Here is a 20,501-nt window from a genome sequence, read left to right as displayed (position 1 = left end):
GGGGGAACCCCGGGACCCCGGCCCGCATCGCCGCCGGCCCCGGGCGCTCCGCTCCCCGCAGCCTCGCTGCGCTCCCGCCGGGCCTCCGCTCTCCCGTGCCGGGCCTGCTGCCCGCCCTGCCCGGCCTCCCGCCCGGCCTGCCCCGCTGTCCTGCCTCTGCCCCTGCTCCACCCCCGCTCCGTGCTCTCCAGGCCTCGTCCTTGCTCTCCAGCCCCCCTTCCGTACTCCCCACCCCTTCTTCCTTCTCTCCAATGCCCCGCTTTCCTTGATCTCCAGCCCCTCTGTTTGCTCTCCACCCGCCCTTGCTCTCCAGTCTCCCCACCGTTGTTCTCCAGCCCCCTTACTTGATATCCACCTCTCCCTCCTTGTTCACCAGCTCCCCTTCCTTGTTCTCCATCACCTTCCTTCCTCTCCAGGCCCCCCATTCTTGTTCTCCGCTCCCCTCCTTTCTCTCCAGCCCCCTCTCCTTATTCTCGAGGCATCCCCCCTTCTTGCTCTCCATCCCCTTTCCTTGCTCTCCACCCCCCACTTTCCCTGCTTTCCACCCTCCCCCCATGTTCCCAGTCCCCCTTATGTGTTCTCCAGCCCAGGACAGAGCTGGGCTGGGATGAGGCAGCCCCAGCTGCTCTGGGTTCCCTGTGCCAGAGCCTGCCCACCCACACAGGGAACAATTCCTGCCCAATATCCCATCTATCCCTGCCCTCTGGCAGTTTAAAACTATTGCCCCTTGTCCTAGCAGTCTCTGCCCACATAAAAAAGTCCCTCTTACTCCTTTTTATGAGCCCCTTTAGGCACTGGAAGGGGCTCTAAGGTCTCCCTGGAATTGTCCCTTCTCCAGGCCGGACAATCCCAGTTGTCCCAGCCTGTCTCCAGAGCAGAGGGGCTCCAGCCCCGGGATCACCTTTGTGATCCCTAATGATGCCCAGGGATCCACAGTGGAGCAGTCTGATGTGGCCCTGGCATTTCTGGGTTTGGTTTGATTTTAATCCAGCCAATGTGATTGAAACATCCCATCTGCTCTGTTCCTGTTTTCCAGAGTTCGGAGCATGTGAGAAGCTGCCAGAGGAATCACTCATATTTTAATTTCTGCTTCATCAGGTACAAAGATCTCGGTTTTTGTAATTGTTGTGATGTTGCTTGAGTTGGAACCTTGAGTTCCAAAATCAGAATCAGGTTTGGGTTGGAGAGGACCTTAAAGACCATCTCATTCCAAGCCCTGCCATGGGCAGGGACACTTCCAGGTTGCTCAGAACCCCATCCAGCCTGGCCTTGGTGAGTGAAACCCCTTTTCTAGCCCAGAAATGTCACATTTAAGTGCACTGATAATTCAGTAGCTCGCTGCTTCCCAAGGCCTCGTGGCTGGAGTTGTTCAGCAATCCCCAAAGGAGTATCTCCAGCCCCATTTTGTGGGAATGATGGAGCTCTCGGCAGGCAGGGTGAGATGTGCAGAGGGTTTGGATGCTGTGGATGATGTGCGGTGCCTCGGGGCTGGGCTGTCCGTGCTCTGCAGACAATGCCCTGAGAGCCTGGGCTGGGCTGCGGTTCCTGCAGAGGGCTGGAGCTGTAATCCAGGGGCTGGGATTCAATTCCGTGCTCCACCACAGGCTTCCCACGTGCCTGGGGCCCAGCTTTGGGGCTGTGTTGCACAAGGCAGAGCTGGGCAGGGATCCTGGGGCTGGAACCAGGGCTAATCCCAAAATCTGGGATGTAGTGCAGCCCTCCCTAAGGGACACAACCCCCTGGAATGAGCTGTGGCCTCTGTGCCTGCTCTGCTCCCAGAGGATCCCAGAGCATTTGGAGTTCACAGGGAACTGCTGGCACAGCCCTGAGGTGTGATCTGGACAGACCCTCTCCTCTTTCCCATCTGCAGGAGTCGGATCTGCTTCACCAAACAGAATTCCCTGGGACAATGCAGCACAGAATCTCAGAATGGTTTGGGTTGGAGGGACCTCAAAGCCCATCCAGCCCCACCCCTGCCATGGCAGGGGCACCTTCCACTGTCCCAGGCTGCTCCAAGCCCTGTCCAAGCTGCCCTTGGGCACTTCCAGGTCTGGAGCAGCCACAGTGGGATGGATCAGCTCATGACCACAGCAGCCTCATAGGGCAGCCACCTCCCATTTGTTATGGAATAAAACTCCAGAGGAGACCTGGGAGTGACCAGCCTGGGAGCTGCAATCCCAGGGAATCCATGTGAGGCTGATGCCATTTCATCCCAGCTTGTGGAGCATCTGTCAGGGAATATCTGCGAGAGCCTGCTGCTCCTGTCCCTGCTCATGTGGCTGCACACGAGAGCTCCTTGCACGTGAGGGAGGGAGCAGTGCCCTTCTGAGGGGCCCGGGCTGTGGCCCTGTGTTTGCCAAGGCAGCCTGCATTTTCCTGGGGAGCGAACAATGCCTGCCTGTGGATGTGTTCCCGGCTCCTATCTGTGCCTTATCTCCTCGGGAAAGGCAAACACAGAATTCCAGCTGTTTATTTGCCTGCAGGCTTTTAAGATATCCCAACCTTGAAAAAGCAGTGCCGGAGATTTTTGCTCTTGCACTGATGACCTCAGTGCTCATAAATGGTGTTTTTCAAATGTGAAAGGAATCCTGGAATGGTTTGGATTGGAAGAGATTTAAAAGCCCATCCAGCCTCCATGGGCAGGGACACCTCCCACTGTCCCAGGCTGCTCCAAGCCCCAATGTCCAGCCTGGCCTTGGGCACTGCCAGGGATCCAGGGGCAGCCACAGCTGCTCTGGGCAAAGTCCTCTCCTCTTCCCACTTTCTTCTCCGTGCCCTGTGCTGCAGCCTCACCTTCTTTTTTCAATTCTGAGGTTTCAGCTGGATTTAGTAAAGACTGGGATCAAATGGAGACTGGAAAAGCCAAGAGATGAGATGGGGAGAAGTGCTTGGCCACTGGAGGCTGGTGGGATGTGGGAATGCAGCCTGGAGGGAGCAGTGACATTCCCACTTAATTCCAACTGCATGAGATGCCATGGGGACAGAGCATCAATGGTGTCAGCTCTCACAGGAAACATTTGGGGATTGCAAGAAACACAGAAAGAGACTTTGGACAAGGGCTGGAGGGACAACACAAGGGGGAATGGCCTCAAGCTGAAGAGGGACAGGGTTAGATGGGATTTTGGGCAGGAATTGTTCCCTGGGAGGGTGGGCAGGCCCTGGCACAGGGTGCCCAGAGCAGCTGGGGCTGCCCCTGGATCCCTGGCAGTGCCCAAGGCCAGGCTGGACATTGGGGCTGGGAGCAGCCTGGCACAGTGGGAGGTGTCCCTGCCATGGCAGGGGTGGAATGGGATCATCTCTTAAGTTCCTTCCAACCCAAACCATTCCAGGATTCCATGAAGTGAAAATACCCGTTTTTGGACATTGACTCATTAGCTCACAACCACCCTGACATTTTCTCAGCAGGATAAGGAGCTGCACAATCAGGATCAGCACAGAAATAGTGACTGATTAACAAGAATTTGGTGGTGGTGGCCACTCCACAGCTTTAGTACAGCTGGATCTCAGTCAGAGAGATCTCTGGAGGTGTGGGAATGTTTCCAGAGAGGTCTCAGCAAGGTGAGAGGGGAAAGGAGAGGAGAGGAGAGGATGCCTTGGCTGGAGAAATTAGAACATCTACCTGAAGCTGAGCAGGGCAGGAGCTGCAAGAACATTTAATTCTGAAGGGAGCTCAGCAGCAGCTCTCGTGGTGTGGTGCTGATTTATTCAGCCCAGCTCTGCACTGTGCTGGAGTGTTCCCTCCTCCTTTTGCACTCTTGTTCCATGGACAGGAAAGGCCTCCAGTGGTTAATTTGGATTCCAGCAGCTGAAGAGGTGGAGCAGAGAGCCGAGAGCAGTGCTGTGTGTGCTGCAGCCTCGAGCATCCCCTCAGGCTTTTCATCCCAGGAATTCAGCTCTGGTGACCACTCAGGGCTCCAGGGAGTGCTTGGTTTGCTAACTTCTATATTTATAAACTGTTAGTGTGGGAGAATTCAATGCATCAATCACAGAAGACTGATAAATTAGAGGATTAATTAGACATTCAGGCTCCAAACAGAGCAGATGGGCTTAGAAACTCTCAGAGAAACCCCAAGGCAGCTCCTGTGGGGCTCTGTGTCCCTCAGGTCCCAGCACAGCCAGGCAGGGCGAGCACACCCAGGTCCAGCTTCCAAAGGCAGCCGTGTTTTCCATGTTTTCCATGGGGCAGCTGCCAGGATGTGGAATCCCAGCCCCAGCACCTGCCTGGGCCTGTCAAACCCCTGTGCTGCTGCTGTCACTCAGCCCCAAAAGGCCCTGGAGGTCACTGGGGAGACGCTGCAGATGAGCCCTGTCAGAGGGGCAGGGTGCGCTCATTAGCAGCTCGCCTAATTATCTTCTCATTTCCATTTCTCCAAGAGTTCATTCTGCTTTGTTTTCCATTTCTCCAAGATGCTCCTGCCCTGCCCTGTGCCTCCTGGAGTGTGACCCCCCCAGTCCTGGGGCACCCCGCAGCCGAGATGGTGGCCTTTAACTGGAAGGTGAGGCTGGTGCACATTCCCAAAGCAGGGATTGCTGCTCTTCCCATGTGGGATGTGTTGGGTGGGTTCTGATGATTCCATTCCCAGGGGAGGGGTGTTTAACCAGCACACTCTCAGGGACAGGGGATTGGTTGTTGCCCTTCCTTGCCAGACATGCTTGCCCCAGGATTTGCTGTTGGGGCCTCACACTTCAGACCTGAACTCACCAGAGCTCTGATCATCCCTGCTCCTCCTGCCTTTCCTCTTTCCAGGATTTTCTCTGGTTGCTCTTCCCTTAGCTGCCTTTTTTACTGGAGGGAGATTTTCTCCACTGTATCTTTGGGGTTTTGGGGCCATGAAAGCTCTGCAGGGTCGTGTGTGAGGCACCACAGTGTTGGACCAGGTGCCTCCTGCATGGAGCTATTGGAGCCAGTCCATGGAGGCACCAGGATGAGCAGAGGGATGGAGCAGCTCTGCTGGGAGGAAAGGCTGCCAGAGCTGGGATTGTTCAGCCTGGAGAGGAGAAGCTTTGGGGTGAGCTCAGGGTGGCCTTGCAGGGCCTGAAGGAGCTGCAGGAAAGCTGGAGAGAGACAATTGCCAAGGGCTGGAGGGGCAGGAGCCAGGGAATGGCTTCCCAGTGCCAGAGGGCAGGGCTGGATGGGAGATTGGGCAGGAATTGTTCCTGACATTGGGGCTTGGAGCAGCCTGGGACAGTGGAAAGTGTCCCTGCCCATGGTGCTGGATGAGCTTTGAAATCCCTTCCAATCCAAACCATTCCACAACTCTATAATTAACAATTTGAACACATTAAATCAATAATCACCAACTGCCCCCAGCCCTGCCTTCCCTGCCCTGGTGCTGCAGTGCCTTTGATTCAGAGCTGTTGCCACTGGGACAGTGGGGAGATTGACAGAGCCTGGTGTTGTTTTTCCAAACTCCCTGCTGGTGAATGGACACAAGGCTTGGCCTAAACTCAGAGCTCGGATGTGTTCTGACAGCTTTGGGAGATGCTGGGAGGCTGAGGGGACCGGGAGAATCCCAAGTTCGCAGAGTTATCACAGAATCCTGATGGGAAGGGACCTGTAGGATCACCCAGTCCAAGCCCTGGCCCTGCACAGACCCTCCAACAATCCCACCCCACCCCTGGGGAGCCTGCTCAGTGCCCCACCACCCATTTCCATTTGATTTTCCTCTCCATGTGCACCAAGTTCATGTTTTTATAGCCTTGAAACACTGTGCAATTCCAGGCATTCAAAACTGGTGCAGCAGTCCTTGGAAGCTGAGGATTTTTTACTTTTCTCCCAGTTTAAAAGCATTTTTCTAAACCTTCCATATCTGAGCAGGTTCAGTACAAAATTGCTATAGATTAAGATTTCCAGGAGTGTTTTTGGGGATCCCATCTGAGAGCTGATCCCCAGGGATCCATCACCTGTGAGGATTGTTGAGCAGCATTTCCACTTCCACAATTTCCCTAAAATACTCAGCTCTTCCTTTTTTTCAGCTCCAGGTGGTGCCAATATTGCTGTAAAAGGAGCAAAAGGGGTTCAGGACTTGAGGGAAGAGGATTTTTCTTTGGCTTTGTTGCTCTGCCTGCTTTAGTTTCCCACAGAAATAAAAATCACGGCGAGAGAGAGAGGAGCGTTACCATTGGAATGGAAGATGCAGAACACCCCTATAAATTCATTTTTAATTGTCCATAATTAGATTAAATAGATTCTTTGGCATTCCAGGCTCTGGAGAACTTCCCACTGCTGATGTACATTTTGGCAGCTAAAACATTGATCCTTTGCTTGGCCTTTGCTGGAGTCAAAATGTACCAGAGCAAGAAAATCGAGGAGAAACTGAAGAGGGAACGGGAGGAGAAACTGAAAGCAGAAGCAGAGAAGAAGGATGAGTGAAAAGTCCCTCAGGTAATGGGATGGATCCCACATCCTGGGCTTTGAGAATGACATTATTAATCCCCCTGGGAATGGTTTGGAATGTGCACTTTGAGCCAGCAGCAGGAGCTGAGCCCTTGGAATATTTGGGATGTTTCATTCCCATTCATGCTTTGTGGGAATTGCATGAACCAGTGCCCTGTTTGAGGATATTTTAGCACAATATTCCTTCTCTGCTTTTTATCTCCCTGGATTTTTTTCTGTGATGCACAAAGAGGGGGATAAATTGGGAATAACTGCAGGGGAGCAGCCAGGCAGGATGCTGCAATCAGAACTCTGGGCCTTCAGGCACATCATAAAGAGAGAAAATAATCAGCCCTTCTGGATGAGTGAAATCATTGACAGGATGGGGGTGGTTTAGCTGGAAAGGGCAAATTCCACACGTGGGATTCCCAAAGGGACAGGTTGTGCCACGGAACATGCACCATGTAGAATTCCCTGAGAAAAATGCACATTTTTCTGCTTGAAAGAGCAAAACAAACATTCCAAAATGCCTTATATTTGGGGTTTTCATTCTGAAATTCCTGAATTGCTCCCCTCTGTTCCCAAAGTTGAAGCAATCCCTGCTTTCTTGGAGCAAATCCATGAGCAGAATGAGTCCTGCCTGGTGCTTGGGTTCTATTCCCTGCCTTGCTTGTCATTTTTGTAGCAGTTTGCTTCCCTTCTCCTTGTTCTGCTGCAAAATGGGAATTCTATTCCTGCCTGCCCTTTGGAAGCTCAGTAGGAGTTTGATGGAATGTTGCTCTTTATTCAAATCAAAATCTGATTTCCCTTCCTGAGGTCATCCCCTCCCATCTAAAGACACTTTCAGTTCTTCAGATCTTTTCTAGATTTTATTTCAAACTCCTTTATTCCCTGCAGCAAGGATTGGGAATTGTGCCTAGAAATGAGGAATAACCATGGGAACAAAGTTTTTTCTATTTGCATAGAAAAGAAAACCCCAACAAAACCAAAGGAGTTTTTCAGTCTCCTGTTTCCAGCAGGTTCAGGACTTGGCTTGGGGCAGATTTGGTCACTTCCCTGGAAAAGGAAAGGTTGGAAAAGGGCTTGGAGCAGCCTGGGATGGTGGAAGTGTCCCTGCCCATGGCAGGGGTGGGATGGGATGAGCTTTAAGGTCCCTCTAACCCAAACCTGTCTGGGATTCTGGGATTCTGTGCAGTGTTATCCCAGGGAATTCTGTTTGGCAAACCCCACAGCTCCAGGGATTTCTGCACCAGGATCATCCCACAAAACCTCTGTGCCCAGCAGGAGACATCACCCTTGGTGAACAACTGGCATTAAAACCTCTCTGATTCCACAGAAATTCCCTGCCCTTCCTAAATTCTGGGATTAAGAGGGAGGAATTCCCCCATGGAGCTGGGAGCAGCTCCAAGGGTGCCCCGTGGGCACTGGAGCCCCTGTGCTGCCAGCCTCTGGTGCCTGCTGTTCTCACTGCTCTCTCCCCACCCTGCAGATTCCTGACACTTGGCAGCTGCCATTGGATTCCTTTCCCAGGAGGATGAAGCCTTCCTGGAAAAGCAGGATGTGTAACCTCAGAGTAACACTGACATGATCTCCATTTTTGTATGTACAGCAGAGCGTCTGAGCCTCTATTTATGCAATAAAAAAGCCTTTGGTAAAAAATCAACTTGGGGGCTGCTTCCTCGAAGGATTGGAGCTGCAGGGGAAGCACTTGGGGAAGATCAGCTCCAAGGAGGTGGCTGGGATGGAAGAGGAGAAGACTCTGGAGGGTGAAATTGAGGAGAAAAATGCTCTGGATCCATCCTGGGAGGCTCCGAAGTTCATGGAGAGGCAGAAGGAAGTGGGGAGGGCTCAGTGCAGCTTCTGCAGAGCAGCTGCTTCCTGCAAGGGTCAGTCGTGGGGCCTACATGGAATCCAGATGGACAAACCCAGGGGAGGAGCTTTTCCAGGCACTTTGTGCATCCAGGACTTCCTTGGATCCATGGAAATCACGGCATCACCTTTATGGAAGTGTCATGGAAGGAAGTTTATCCTGAGAACTCTCTTTGGTTCCCTGTTTTCTGCTTAGGCATGGAATCCTGGAATGGTTTGGGCTGCAAGAGACCTAAAATCACCTTGTTCCAATCCCTGCCATGGCAGGGACACCTCCCACTGTCCCAGGCTGCTCCAAGCCCCAATGTCCAGCCTGGCCTTGGGCACTGCCAGGGATCCAGGGGCAGCCCCAGCTGCTCTGGGCACCCTGTGCCAGGGCCTGCCCACCCTCCCAGGGAACAATTCCTGCCCAATCTCCCATCCAGCCCTGCCCTCTGGCACTGGGAAGCCATTCCCTGGCTCCTGGCCCTCCATGCCTTGTCCCCAGTCCCTCTGCAGCTCTCCTGGAGCCCCTTTAGGTATCAGAAGGGGCTCTGAAGGGGCCTTCCTGGAGCTCTTCCTTTTCCAGATTGGACATTCCCAGCTCTCCCAGCCTGGCTCCAGAGCAGATTTAGGTCAATGAACAGAGAAATACAGAAGTTCAGCAATAAAGGCTCAGGTGTGGCAGTGCCTCAGGTACCTTTGCCTTCACATTCCCATTCCCATTCCATAGCACTTCCTAAACCCTTCTGGAAGTTAAGGAGAAGCAGAAATCTGCCAGCAGAGTGGGGAGAGGATGGAAGAGGAGGGTGGAGAGTCCTTGGAGCAGCCCTGGGGCTGCAGCTGCCCCAGTCCCCAGCCCTCACCCAAGTGGGGGGTGCAGGGGATGCTCAGGGAGCTCTGGCTCTGCTGGAATCACTCCTGGAACTGCAGGGATGTTGCAAATCTCACTTTTCCTGCTGTCTCCTTGGAGACTGGAGAATAAAAGCAGTGCAGAAAGCCATTCCCAGCACAGAGAAAGATCTTGCTGTGCAATATCCTGCTGTGTCCTAGAGAAATATCCCTGCTCCCGCAGCCTCACGGCTGCCAGGCTCAGGAATTCCCAGAATCCCAGGGAATCCAGCAGTTCCCCTCTGTTCCCAACACTCACCTGTGCATGCCAGGGTGAACTGGGGGGAATTCAGTTCAATACTTGTGGTGTCAGTGAGAAGTGCCTGGGACCCACTTTCCTTACAGGCTGCTGAGGGAAACCCGGGAATTCTGGTGGAGCCACTCCCCCAGGGAATTGTCACATCTGTGCATGGTCCCCCAGCTCCAAAAGCCACCAGTGGCTTGGCTCTGTGCAGTCACTGGTTATCTTTGGATATCAGCCCCAATCTGGAGGTTTTAGGCTCTCAAGAGTAGATTTTTCTAGAAAAAAAATAATAACAATAATGAGGGGGTTTTTTTTTAAAGTTTTTTCAACTACTTTTTCAACTACTTCTGCTCTGTGAGCAGAACCAAAGGGACACAATCTCCCTTTACAGCAGCTCCTTCACCACCAAAGCCACTGGGCACCGTTTAGCACCTCAGATAATCCAGTCTATCTTAAAATCTCAGTGCCCTCCCTGCCAAAGATGTGCCAGAAGGGAATTAATGGTCTTTTTTTGCCCTTGAAGATGGGAGAAGGAGCCATGAGGAGTCTCCTCAGAAATCCTCCAAATTAACACCTTTCTGCCTCTGCAGCCAAATCAGAAAAATCTTTGCAGGTGTGAGGCTTCAAATCTGGTCCAGCCTGAGTTTTAGACTCAGAGATTGGTTTGGGGTAGAAGGGATTTTTAGGATCATCCCATCCCACCCCTGCCATGGCAGGGACACCTCCCACTGGCCCAGGCTGCTCCAAGCCCCAATGTCCAGCCTGGCCTTGGGCACTGCCAGGGATCCAGGGGCAGCCCCAGCTGCTCTGGGCACCCTGTGCCAGGGCCTGCCCACCCTCCCAGGGAACAATTCCTGCCCAATCTCCCATCCAGCCCTACCTTCCTCCTGCTTGAGGCCATTCCCAAGCTTCAGTGTAGCATCAGAGCTCAGGTATCCCCAGGGCCTGGGATGGGGGACATCCAATAATTTCCAGGATAAGAATCGGCCTTGTCCAGTCTTATCTCTTTCCAAACCGAACCAATCCCTGTTCCCTGATATTCCAGGTGGGAGTTTGACCTGTGCTGTCTCAGGTTCCAGGTGATTTTACCTTTGGGAATCCCGTGTGCCACAGCTTGAACAAGAAAAATCTGACACTGGGGGGAGACAGCAGCTCAGCTTTGCTGCAGTGGCTCCTTCAGAAACCAGCTGAGGACCTGGAATTCTGAGAGAATCCCAGAATTCCAGAATCCCTGATGCTGGAAAAGCCCTCCCAGCCCATGGAGTCCAGGCTGTGCCCGATGCCCACCTTGTCACCAGCCCAGAGCACTGAGACCTTCCTTGGACACAGAAGGGTTTTATGATTAAAAACACATTTAAAAGAGGAAAAGATAATTCAATTCAGTTTAATTTCTGAGGAAGAGGAGGCAGCAAGGATAGAGAGCCCTGGAGTACTCAGTGTATCCCAGAATCAAGGTGGGAAGAGCCCTTCAGGATCACCCAGTCCTACCTCACCCCAGCAGCATCACCTGTCCCCCAAGGGCCACATCCAGCAGCTTCAACACCAAGGGATCTACACAGGAACCTCTTGGAAATATTCCCATCCCAAAAAATGAGCCAGGTCACTGTGGTGCCTACAGAACACAGGGTCTGTCCTCCTCCGCTGTTCCATAAAATTCCTCTTTTCCAAAGCACTGTCCAGGTTAGGGTTAGGGTTCTCCCTTGCACAGGTCTCTCTGTTTCTGATATTGTCGTTGTCACCCATGCCAAGTGCTGAAGACAGAAAAGGCTTAAAATTAAAATCTGCCTTTTAAATTTCCAGTGTTTGCACCTTTAGGGTTCCTTTTATTCAGATGAAGGATGGGTGGGTTTAAACAAAAGCTGAAATCCTGGAGTGATGAGGAAAGGAGCTGGTGGGATTTTAGGGGAAAAAAAAATGAAACTCTCCCAGGTTCTGAGGTGACTCAAGTGGATGCTGGAACAGGGAGCTTGGGGCTGTGGGGTTTCTGTGCTCCTTAAAGCAAAAAATAAACCTTCAACAGGACAGTTTTGTCATTAGGCTTTGGCTGAGATGAGCTCAGCTTAATTTTAGTACCACTGGAAGCTTTTAGTCTGAGACTTCTGCCAGAATCACCCCAGACTGGGGTTGGAGGGAGCATCCCAAGGGCCAAACAGGGATTCCAACATTTCCTTCCCTGCTTTTCTTCTTGGGCATCAGCAATTCCACCTGCTTTTTTCGGCTCTGAAAATGTCCTGTGTGGGGGAGAATCCTTCATAATTCCCTGGGATCCCAGCTCCAGCCTTGGCAGGATTGCTTCCAAGGATGCAGCAACTTGTTGCTTCCTCTAATTATAGCATATATGATATAGTTAATTAGTTAATATTTATTAACTATTATTAACCTCAGTCTTCAAGGCTTGTGGGGAGCTGATGGACCTCACACGAGGGAGTTGGAATATCCTGAGCTGGAAGGGACCCACAGGATCACTGATCCAGCCCCTGGCCCTGCCCAGACCCCCCAGCAATCCCAGCCTGGGCATCCCTGGCAGCGCTGCCCAAACGCTCCTGGAGCTCTGGCAGCCTCGGGGCCGTGCCCATTCCCTGGGGAGCCTGGGCAGTGCCCAGCAGCCTCTGGGGGAAGAACCTTTCCCTAAAATCCAACCTAAATCCCTCCTGGCCCAGCTCCAGCTGCTCCCTGGGTGCTGTCCCTGTCCCAGGAGCAGAGATCGGAGCTGTCCCTGCGCTGCCCCTCGGGAGGAGCTGCAACCCCTGAGGAGTCTCCCTCAGCCTTCTCCAGCTGGACATTCCAAGTGCCCTCAGCAGCTCCTTGTGTGGCCCTTCCAGACCCTTCCCCATCCTTTGGACATCTCTCTCACGTTGCAGCACCACAGGGAAAACAACCCAATGCCCAACCCAGGAGTGTGTGGGGATGGCTCAGGTAAAATTTCCAAAACCTGAGTTGATGTTTTCCCCCTGGATTTGCTCCAAGGGCCATTTTTGGCTGTGAATGACTGGGGACTGAGAGCTGGCACAACCCAAGTCACTCCCCAGCTTGGCTCTGGCTTTGAAGCTGGTTTGTCTTGGCTGCTGGAGCAATTCCAGAGTGTCTGGGCTCAGCTGGACCTCGCCTGGCACACGTGTGGAGCAGTTTGGAATAATCCCAGCACCAGCTGATAACAGGAATTCCTGGCAGCTGCCACGAGTTATCCCATACAAATGGGTTCCTTCCTGTGGAGGGAAAGTTTGTTTGGGCACAGATGAGTGATTCAGCTTTTATCCATGTGTATTTCCATATAGCAGCCATTCCTGCTGGATCAGAGAGAGCTCCTGGAGGTGTCCATGTGTCCCAGCATCCCTGCAAGGCTGTCCCAGTCTGTCCCAAGGCTGGGATGTGGCTGTCACATGGAGGAGGATGGATGTGGCTGCTTCCTGTTGATCCCTAGGAGCACAGATGGGTGACTCTCCTTTTTGATTATCCTTTATTTTCACCTGGACTTCTCCTGCTGCTTGGCTTTGCTCCCCAGTGCCTCAGCTTCTAATGGTGTGGCCCTTTCCCAGTCCTCCAGCTCTTTTTATCTGCTCTGACTCATTTCTCTGGCCTAAACTCGGGCTCATTTCCCAGCCTGGTGTTCCTCAGTGATGTGGGGAGGCTCAGAGCCAAGCACCAACAAATGGCAGCTCCTGACAGCGGGGTTCAAGTCAAAGAAATGAGTCTGGGCCTTGTGTTTGTGCTCTAAACCAGCTCTGTTATTTTGCTTTTCTCACTCAGACCATCATTAGTGTGTTCCCTCCTCTTCCCATGCCTCTTCCTCTCCCACCTGGGCCCTGCAGGAAGGAATTCCAAGGAATAAGCTCACAGGGACAGAGGATGAGCTTTGAGTGATGTCTCCTGGCTTTCCATTCCTGGCTTTCCATTCCTGGCCACCCTTCTCCCACTTCTCAGTGGTCCCCACTTCGCCTGCTCACTCACTAAAGCCCTCATCCCAGAATCCCAAATCATCCAACTTGGGAGAGCCCTCCAGGACCATCCAGTCCCACCATAATCATCCCTAAATTATGTCCCCAAGTGCTTTTTGGCCCTGGGTTGCAAAAAGCTGCCAGGACTGAGGCCTGGAAAATGGGGGGAAATATTCCCATCTAAAAATGTCTTGTGTCACCCATTACAGACCTGCTCCAAGAGCTGGAGAAAAAGAAATGTTTGTGTTTTGGTTTTTTTTTTTCAATGAAGATGAGGCTTAGAAAAGCATTTAGAACTCATTAGTCAGTGAAACAGCATGGAAATTCAGGTGATTTGCATTCCAGCTGGAGCAGAGGGACATCTGTGACAGCTTCTCCCCCAACATTTGCATCTGACTCTGCCTCTTGTCCTTATGCAAAGATCCTTTAATCATTTTTCCCACATTTTAGAGAAAAATCTCCACACACACAGATTGCTAAGTGAGACCAGAGCTTGGCTTTGCTCTTCTGCAATGGTCAAGTGCCCTGAGCCTCCCTCCAAGAGCTCCCGCTGGCAAAGCCAATACAACAATAGGGATTTAAACGCTGCTGAGGAGCTGGGATGTTGTTTCAAGGGCTCCTGACTAAGGTGCTGCTGTTGGGTAACATCCTCCCATTAACTCGAGTCAGATGTTCAAGGAATTGCTTGTCATCCCAAATTACCAGTTGAGTCACAACTGCATGAGCCACAATATTTTTCTTCCCCACGAAGGGTTACAGGGTTTTGTGGCAAACAGGGGCTGTAATTACCCTGTACAGCAGCAAAGGGGGAGTGGAGGAAACACAAGGACTCATCTTGGAGGGGTTTCTGTAACATCCCAAAGTTCCTTGGATTTCAGACTCAGCTCTTTTCCTTGCCCACGGGTTTCCATGCTCATTAAAAGGGATTGGGGAGAAAAGTTTTGCCAGGCCTCAACCTCCCAGAGGGAAAAGGGAAGGGGTTTCACAAAGCTTTCCCAGCTCTTTCCAGGAAAAGGAGACAGTTCTGGTTTTCCCTTTGCTGGGAAACTGGCAGCAAACACTTCCTCTTTCCTAATGCTTGTTTCCATGAAATCCTTCCTGGGGGCTTCCCCCTCATCTTCCCAAAGAATACAAACCAGGAAACACAATTCCTGGGACACAAACTGCCTCCTTTGGATACTTCCTTGCTGCTAAAATGGGTGGGGAGCAGGTGATTGGAGTTGTCCAGCCTGGAGAAGAGAAGGTTCTGGGGAGATTTTAGAGCCTTCCCAGGGCCTAAAGGGGCTCCAGGAGAGCTGCAGAGGGACTGGGGACAAGGGCTGGAGGGCCAGGAGCCAGGGAATGGCTTCCCAGTGCCAGAGGGCAGGGCTGGATGGGAGATTGGGCAGGAATTGTTCCCTGGGAGGGTGGGCAGGCCCTGGCACAGGGTGCCCAGAGCAGCTGGGGCTGCCCCTGGATCCCTGGCAGTGCCCAAGGCCAGGCTGGACATTGGGGCTTGGAGCAGCCTGGGACAGTGGGAGGGGGATGGTACAAGATGAGTTTTCAGGTCCTTCCAACCCAAACCGTTCCATGATTCCATGACCCTGTGATCCCATTCCTGGTCCCATGGACTGTGCTGTGTCAGGGATGGCAGGACACACTTTTCCGTGGAACAAGGGTGGAAACACTGCCTGGAACCCGCAGCTGTTGAGCCCTGGAACCAAATCGCAGGGAGGCAGCAGAGCCGGGACTCTGAGCCCTTCAGGTCTGGGCTTGTTCTCCTTCCTGTGAATCCAGACACAACACTGGAGCCCTGGGATTTGTGCTGGTCTGACTGGAGCTGTTCCTTGTCCCCAGTCCCTGGGAGGTGTCAGCAGGGCAGGGCAGCAGTCACTGGGCCATGGGGTGAGCAGCAGCTGTGTCTCAAGAAAAGCCGAGCGCTGTGCAATCCCTGCCTTTCCCCGGGGGAGAGAGGCACCAGAACTATTCCTTTCCTCATTCAGATTTCACACCACTCCAAATCCATCAGCACAGCCTGGGAGCCTGGGAGGAGCAGCTGAGGGAGCTGGGAAAGGGGCTCAGCCTGGAGCAGAGGAGGCTCAGGGGGGACCTCAGTGCTCCCCACAAGTCCCTGCCAGGAGGGGCAGTGAGGGGGGGTCGGGCTCTGCTGCCGTGTCCCAAGGGAAAGGAGGAGAGGAAATGGCCTCAAATGGCACCAGGGGAGGCTCGGGTTGGAGATTGGAAACAATTTTTCCCTGCCAGAGTGGTGAGGCCTTGGGATGAGCTGCCCAGGGAGTGGTGCAGTCGCTGTCTCTGGGAGTGCTCAGGAGGAGTCTGGATGTGGCCCTTGGGGACAGGCTTTGGGGTGAGGGTGGCACTGGATGATGCTGAAGGGCTCTTCCCACCTTGGTGATTGTGGGATTCTGTGACTTTGGGATATTTTTTTTAGCCACAAAGGACCATCCCAGGTGTCCCTCTCCACCAGGAATTAAGGCCAGTGCATCCTGATGTGGTCTCTGACCTTCAGTCATGGAGTTACTGGAATATTTAGAGACAGTTTTTTATCAGATATGAATATTTGGGGGCAGCCTGTCAGGATCCCTCTGGAAAGCAGCAACATTCCAGCAGATCAGCTGTTCCTGTGGCACCCAGATCCCAAGTGTTGTTCAGGAGGAGTCTGGATGTGGCCCTTGGGGACAGGGTTTGGGGTGAGGCTGGTGCTGCTGGGCTGGCACTGGATGGTGCTGAAGGGCTCTTCCAGCCTTGATTCTTCTGGCATATTTAGTGGGGCAATTTCTGCCTCAAGACAATGTGGAATTATGGTCAGGGTTAAGATACCAGGACCATAAAATCACTCCTGCTCCTCTCCAGTCTCTCCCTTTCCCTTCCCTTCTCTTTTCCTTCATTTCCCATTCCCTGCTGCCTTCCTCACGTAAAACATGAGCAGATGTTTTTTCTGAGGAACCTAAAGCTGAGAAAAGCTGGGTTATTTTTCTTTTCCTATTCACATCTCAGCTCTGGAGAATTAAATCTGTGGATTCTTCTGAAGGTAGATGAGACTCCCTTGTTTCACATCTCTCTCTGCCACAAAAATTCCCATTTCAATGATTTCCAGACACAGGAGGAGCACAGCACAGGTTTGTCTCTTCAGTGAATCATAACTTTTCTTTTATGTTTTTATGGCCTTAATTCTCTCAGAAATCCACAAGGAACACAATAGTGATGTAGATTGGGAGCCACTTCCAAAAAAAAAAAAAAAAAAAAAAAAAAAAAAAAAAGGAAAATGTTCAATGAACTTGGGAAAACTGTTACAAAACACCACTTTGCATCGCTGACCATGGGAAATCACCAAATTTCACTAATTAATGGCATGGGGAAGAAAAATCTGCCCTGATGAGGTGCCAGATTTTATCCCGAGAGGCTGAATTTAATGCCTTAAAGCCTGAACCAACCACTAATTGGTGGGAACTTCCCTTTCAGGGAGATTTCTCCTGCCTGTCCCTGAGAAGTTCCTTGCAGAGTGGTGGCAGTGAAGTACTCGGTGTTGGGAGCCACTGAGCTGGCACCAGGTTTTAGGGGGGAAAATCTGAATTTCCCATTTTCACCAGATTTTAATGTGGCTGCAGTGGGAAAGGCACTTGGAATCCTTCAGATTTATTCAATTCCCTGCTCAGGAGCAGATCCCCCTTGGAGTCAAAGACAGACTTGACCAATAGAATTCATTTTCCGGCCCTGTCTTTGTTGAAATTTGGGGGATTTACATCCAAGGCATGGTCTCCTGACTCCCTATAACAGAGGAATTTGCAAGAGGTGGTGAAACTGGATTTTTGGCCCATTTTTGTGTAAATTACCTGTCCCTGATCCAAGCAGAGCACAGATGCACCTGGTCGTGGGATACGAAACATTTGGATTTCAAATTGTCTCTTTTATTAGTGTTCCTTTAATATATGCTTTTATCCTTAATAAAGGATACCAGGAGCAGAACGTGACAGGGATAATCCTGCTGGAATTACTGATTTTCCAAAGGGCACACTTAAAGGCCTGATGATGGCCCGAGGTCCCCCAAAAAACTCATTCGTGGATCTCACTACTGAAGAACTGGATGTAAAGTGTGGGAAGAAAAGCCTGGAGGGAATTATTCCCTAATTTTTTTGGTGCCTAATTCTCTTGGCACTCACTGGAAGTGCAAATCCTATTCTCTGTTCCCTAATTTGAAGGTGGTGCTTCACAGATTCACAGGATGGGTGAGGCTGGGACATCCAGTGCCAGCTCCCTGCTCCAGCATCATCCCAGAGCCCAGGGCCCAGGAGTGTGGATATTCTGGAATATCCCCGGGGAGGAGGCTCCAGCCCCTCTCTGGGCTCTGTTCCAGCCCGGGCCCTGCCCAGGGCAGCAGTTCTGCCTCCTGTGCAGGGCAATTGCCGGGCTCAGGCCCTGCCCGTGGCTCTGGTGCCGCTGCCGGGCCCCGGAGCAGAGCCCGGGCCCTGCCCTGAGCCCTCCCTGCAGCCAGGGACACCCAGGGCTGAGGGCCCCTCTCAGCTGGGGCTCCTCTCGAGGCTGAGCAGCCCCGGCTCCCTCAGCCTGTGCTGGGCACGGAGCTGCTCCAGGCCCTTCCTCAGCTGCGCAGCCTCCGCCGGCCCCGCTCCAGGAGCTCCCTGGCCCTGCTGGGCTGAGGAGCCAGAGCTGGGCACGGCCCCCCAGAGGTGCCTCCGGGGCTGGGCACAGGGGCAGGATAACCCCTGACCTGGTTGTTTCCTTGTTTAATTATTTAATTTATTTATTTCATCCTGTGCCAGTCAGAATGTGCCATTCTTGAGACAGACACAAAAAGGCTCCGTGACTTTTGTCACTCTTGCCTTTAGCTCCCTCCTGACTGTGAGTGGGCACCAGGGGGAAACCGGTGAGGGCAGAGCTGTGGGAGCAGCCAGGCAGTGTCCTGGGGTTCAGGAATGAAGCAGGGCTTCCCCTCTCCTTCCCTGTTCCCTCCCTTCTCCCTGAGCTGTTCCAGGCTGAGGATGGTGTTCCTGAGGCCTTGGGGACAGGCAAGGTCTGTCACTGCAGTGTCCCAGGGTGAGGCTGCCAGGTGGCATCACCGCATCTCTGGCTGTCCCTGGCTCCTTCAACCCCCCCAGTCAGACCATCCTGGTGAGGGCAGAGAAGGGGCAGCACTAATGGCTCCCTGTGCCAGGGACAGGAACCTGGCTGGAGCTGGGCCAGGGCAGGCTCAGGCTGGAGAGCAGGGAAAGGTTCTTCCCCCAGAGGCTGCTGGGCACTGCCCAGGCTCCCCAGGGAATGGGCACGGCCCCGAGGCTGCCAGAGCTTCAGGAGCGTTTGGACAGCGCTGCCAGGGATGCCCAGGCTGGGATTGCTGGGGGGTCTGGGCAGGGCCAGGGGTGGGACTGGATCATCCTGGTGGGTCCCTTCCAGCTCAGGATATTCCAGGATTCTCTGATCTGGCCATGCAATCCCAGTGGCACTGAGCAGCGGATTCTCCTCTGTCCCAGTCCTGTAGAAATGACACAAACCAACCTAACCACCAAATTTCCCACTTACCCCTGAACAATGTCCCTATTAATGGAGCAATTAGGGTGGCAATTATCACTTACACCCCAATTACCCAGCTCAGGGCTCATTATGTCATTACCTTCCCAGTCATCACATTTGAGATTCAAGCTAAAAAATCATCACAAACCCTTTATTTTAAAATGCCAACTAAAACCATCATGAAATACAGAACATAATGAAATACACAGCAACAGTAGGATTTTTTTTTTACTGCTGTATTACATTACAGCTAAAATTAAGTTTGAAATTTAATATTCTATTTTTATCTAAATTAAAAGTTTTGTAGGTTTTTTTTTTCCAAAACCAACTCTCTACAGGGAATTTGGTTCTCTCCCAGTCTTACACAAAGTGACAAAGATTAGGATTCCTTTTCTAACCAATACCACCCCCAATTTAAATAGTCTCTTTTCCCTCCTGCTGGCTGATGAATTCCTGAGCATGAGCTGAAGTCCCACACCAAAGTTGTATTTTTGGTATCAAAAAACTTTTCCAAAAGTGGGTAATTTTAGCTCTGCTGGAACCAAGAGAGAAAAACTTGCCCAAATCAAAGATGACCGCAAGATGGAAACGGAAAAAGGAGGCAAATTTAGAAAATAAATTCAGACAATAATTAAATTAAGAGCCCTAAACTCCTCAGAACAGACTCAGTACAAGAGCTGGTGGTTTCCTTCTAAAGCAGGGACTTTGTGAAAACTGATGGAAGTTGGGGTTCAGCATTATGAATTCTCAGCCAAGGCTGAGTTTATCACACTCCACTTGGCTGGCATCACACTCACAGCTTCTGCCTCATCCCAGCCACTGTTTCAGGTGGAAATACTGAACAGTCCCTGCCTGGACTCCGTAGGATCAGGATTTCTTTAGGAGTTGGAACTTTTATCAGCGTGGTTGAAATGTTGTAGGTACAGATGCATCTCCCTGGGTGAGGAGGGAAAAGCCAGAAGGGAAAGCTCCAAGGGGCTGGGACAGAGTGGTTGGGAAAGGGACAAAGCCACCAGATCCTGAGTGGTCAGGGTTTGATTTTCCCTCTCCTTTTGGGATGTGGAGCCCCCAGTGCAGAGGGAAGGACTCACCTCAGCCACCTGCAGGAGCTGGTGAAGGTGTGAGCAGGAATGGGCTCATTCCCAAGGGAATATCAGAGTTCTCTCATCTACCAGCAGGGAATTTGGTTTTGGAAGCTCACTTTGACCTTCCCTGTGGAATTCAAACTCCAGCCTGGCACTTCCTTGCAGCAGCCACTGGTGCAGGAGGTGAAATCCCTGCCCAGAACCGGGAGCGGGTGATGGATGCCTCAAACCTGGATCTCACCGTGGAATGAGGCACCTCCAAAACCTGGATCTCACCACAGAATGAGGCACCACCAACTCTGCTCCCTGATGCTGTTTCCATGGAAAACTGGGTGTGCAAAGCAGGAATTGTCAGAGCTGCTGGAAGTCAGGCTGGAATCTCCTCTTGGTGGTGGCACAGCAGAAATTGCATCCAACAATTTCTGATGCCACCTTTCCCGTTCGAGAAAACATCCCCATTGGGGAGAGGGAGCAAACCTGGAAGCTCAAATGTTGTTTCTACCTTCAAACACCTCCCATTTCCCAGCTGAGCAGCAGCAATGGGAATGTGGCTGCCGGGAGCTGGAATTGCAGATCCTGGCTCCGACTGAGCCAACACA

The 20,501-nt window shown here is 52.2% G+C and overlaps 1 protein-coding gene across 4 annotated transcripts in view; it reads left to right on the top strand.

Annotated features, from left to right (window-relative positions):
* The window catches only part of SMIM11 (small integral membrane protein 11), a 37,798-nt gene extending 25,148 nt beyond the window's left edge, over window positions 1-12,650 (top strand). For 3 of the 4 annotated variants that reach the window (XM_069008557.1, XM_069008596.1, XM_069008496.1), the window contains exons 2-5: window positions 1,037-1,098; window positions 4,408-4,496; window positions 6,206-6,385; window positions 7,866-9,244. In XM_069008557.1, the coding sequence (XP_068864658.1) occupies window positions 4,476-4,496; window positions 6,206-6,373 (189 nt within the window). In that variant the 5' untranslated portion in view covers window positions 1,037-1,098; window positions 4,408-4,475 and the 3' untranslated portion in view covers window positions 6,374-6,385; window positions 7,866-9,244. Of the gene's footprint in view, window positions 1-1,036; window positions 1,099-4,407; window positions 4,497-6,205; window positions 6,386-7,865; window positions 9,245-12,634 lie in introns of those variants that run through there. The other variant, XM_069008630.1, reaches the window with a different exon arrangement.
* Window positions 12,651-20,501: the final 7,851 nt, after the last annotated feature.

The sequence above is a fragment of the Aphelocoma coerulescens genome, chromosome 1 (assembly GCF_041296385.1).
Source record: "Aphelocoma coerulescens isolate FSJ_1873_10779 chromosome 1, UR_Acoe_1.0, whole genome shotgun sequence".
Lineage (NCBI taxonomy): Eukaryota > Metazoa > Chordata > Aves > Passeriformes > Corvidae > Aphelocoma > Aphelocoma coerulescens.
The sequence above is the reverse complement of the archived record's forward strand: the minus strand, read 5'-3'. Positions and strand labels throughout refer to the sequence as shown.